This window comes from Pediculus humanus, genomic scaffold, assembly GCF_000006295.1.
Source record: "Pediculus humanus corporis 1103172108254 genomic scaffold, whole genome shotgun sequence".
NCBI classification, from domain to species: Eukaryota; Metazoa; Arthropoda; class Insecta; order Psocodea; family Pediculidae; genus Pediculus; species Pediculus humanus.
This window is the reverse complement of record NW_002987823.1, coordinates 192449-194819: the sequence shown is the minus strand read 5'-3', so window position 1 is coordinate 194819 and position 2371 is coordinate 192449. Positions and strand designations below refer to the sequence as shown.

General features: G+C 32.2%; 1 protein-coding gene across 1 annotated transcript in view; it reads left to right on the top strand.

Moving 5' to 3' along the window:
• Positions 1 to 2371, top strand: part of Phum_PHUM477850 (ran-binding protein, putative) — a gene marked incomplete at both ends in the record, with an annotated part of 9733 nt that overhangs the window by 4863 nt on the left and 2499 nt on the right. Inside the window, 6 exons of the mRNA XM_002430376.1 lie at positions 39 to 166; positions 281 to 505; positions 596 to 1466; positions 1559 to 1778; positions 1870 to 2131; positions 2214 to 2365. Coding sequence (XP_002430421.1) covers positions 39 to 166; positions 281 to 505; positions 596 to 1466; positions 1559 to 1778; positions 1870 to 2131; positions 2214 to 2365 — 1858 coding nt within the window. The remainder of the gene's footprint in view (positions 1 to 38; positions 167 to 280; positions 506 to 595; positions 1467 to 1558; positions 1779 to 1869; positions 2132 to 2213; positions 2366 to 2371) is intronic.

Genomic DNA, 2371 nt, shown 5'->3' with positions numbered 1-2371 from the left:
CACTTCATCGGACACTTTACCTGCTTTTACAACCGCAGGTACGCCGTCTCTGAGTGTAATCATACCACCTCAGCACATAAGGTCTACCGTTCCATCTTCGGTTCAAAGCACGAGTCACAATCAAGTTCATCCGTTTCAAATTCAAATGCCTCCTCAAGTGCAATTGGTAAGATGTTTTTTTTTACATTCTATAATAATAATAATACTAACGTTTTTTTTTTAAATAATTTATATTAACGCAAACTTATTTTTAAAAATAATAATAATAATAATAATTTAGATAAAAGAAAGTCCGACGGAAAAATTAAATTCGATTGCGCCTTCGACTCAAATTATAAATTCTTTCGGAAACCTTTCAACTGGACAAATTAGTACTGCTGCTCCGGCATCCTTGAAGTCGCCAATTCAAAACACTCCTTTAAGTGGAAATGTTTCGTCTGAAACAACTCCTGAAACGGTGAAAACAACGGAAAAAATCCTTCAGGAACCTAAAATGAAACCGGAAGTGAGTGAAACATGTTTTGTTTAAACCCGTATCGGCATTGTTGTTTTAATAATAATAATAATAATAATAACAATAATAATAAATGTGTAGATTAATTTACAGAAAAAGAAAAATGACGTCAAATTGTACGGAAGCAAAGTGGAAATATTTTTTCTTGAAAATAACGAATGGAAAAAACAGGGAAATGGTGTCATTGAAATTATTCTCGATGAAGACTCAAAAATGGGAAAATTTACTCTTCTGCAAGATAATTCTAATGTGCCTTACGTTTATGATTTAAATCCTAACACGGCCGTAAAATGTGTAAAATTTAATAAAGAGGCGGCAGCGGCGGCGGCTTTCGTTTGGTCTTTGAAAAACCTTCAAAGTCCTAAATCCGAAACAAATAATAAGGCATCTCCATTGGACGTGATACAAAAATCTTATTTTAAATTAAATAACGATGGAGAAGATGAAAAGTTTGAAATGGCTCTTAATAAGGTTTATAAAATATTAAATTTTAAAAAGGAAAACATTATCGGAAAAAGTAAAGCTATCAACATTGTGAAAGAAACAACAAATAAAATTGCTTCGATTAAAGAAAAATCGGAAAACTCGAGTGAAAAAAATAACAATGCAAATTTGAAAACAAATTTTGGAGGATTCATCTTTAATTCGCCACCGATAATACAACCTCCGTCACTAAAATTAAACGCCTCGAATGAAAAACCAAAAGAACAAACTAAAAATAGTCCTTTTGCTGCATTTTCTTTTCCGACAACAACAACAACCAAAGTCACCACAACAACTTTATCGGTAACCAGCACAACTACCAATACAAATACTGTTCCCAGTTTGAAGAGCATCATGTCGGAAAGTCCTTCCAATAAGAATACAAGTTCAAATAATGTTAACCTATTTAGTTCTGTGAAAGCGGATCCGAATTCATTTAAGAAAAATGAAAATTTTGTAGGTTTTGCCGGTAAGCATTGAGGAAAAAAAAAAAAAAAAAAAAATTTTAATGAATTATTATTATTACAAATGCGGGAGATTATCGTGAAAATTCTTTTCCAGGAAAAGATGTACAGGTATTTGGATACCTTAATAAATCTACTTCGAAAGAATCTTCTAAAACTGATTCGAATCAAAAAGAAAACGATAAGGAAGGAGGAGATGATGATTTCATTCCCACAGCAGAATTCACTCCTGCTGTTGATTTGCCCGATTTGGTAGATGTTAAAACCGGAGAAGAAAATGATGAGGTTTTATTCGAGCACAGAGCTAAATTATTAAAGTATTTAATAATAAATTTTATTATTATTATTTTGACGATTTGATGATCCAACTTTTGTTTTACTTCATGTTTAAAATTATTTTAATTCCAGGTTTTACAGCGATTCAAAGGAATGGAAGGAAAGAGGTATTGGAAATATAAAAGTACTTTTAAATCAGGAAACGGGAAAGGTTCGACTCATTATGAGGAGAGAACTCGTATTTAAAGTTTGTTGCAATCATTATTTGGATGAATCAATGGAATTTAAACCTTTGCCGAAAAATCCCAACGTTTTATCGTGGTGCGCTCAAGATTATTCCGATGGGGATCTCAAACCGGAATGTTTTGCATTGAAATTAAAAACTCAAGAATTGGTTAGTATACCCCCCCCCTTTTTTTTTTTTTTTGTATCACTTTCATATAATTAATTAATTGATTTTCCCTTTTATTTTTCAGATGGAGAAATTTCACACCGTCATTAAAAATACACAAGCGAAAATGAAAAATGGAAAAGTCGAAGGAATGGGAAGCGAAGAACAATCTCAAAAGGAAAAATCAAAAGAAGAACTTGTTCCTCTTTCCGAATTGTTCAAACCTAAACCCGGTTCGTGGGT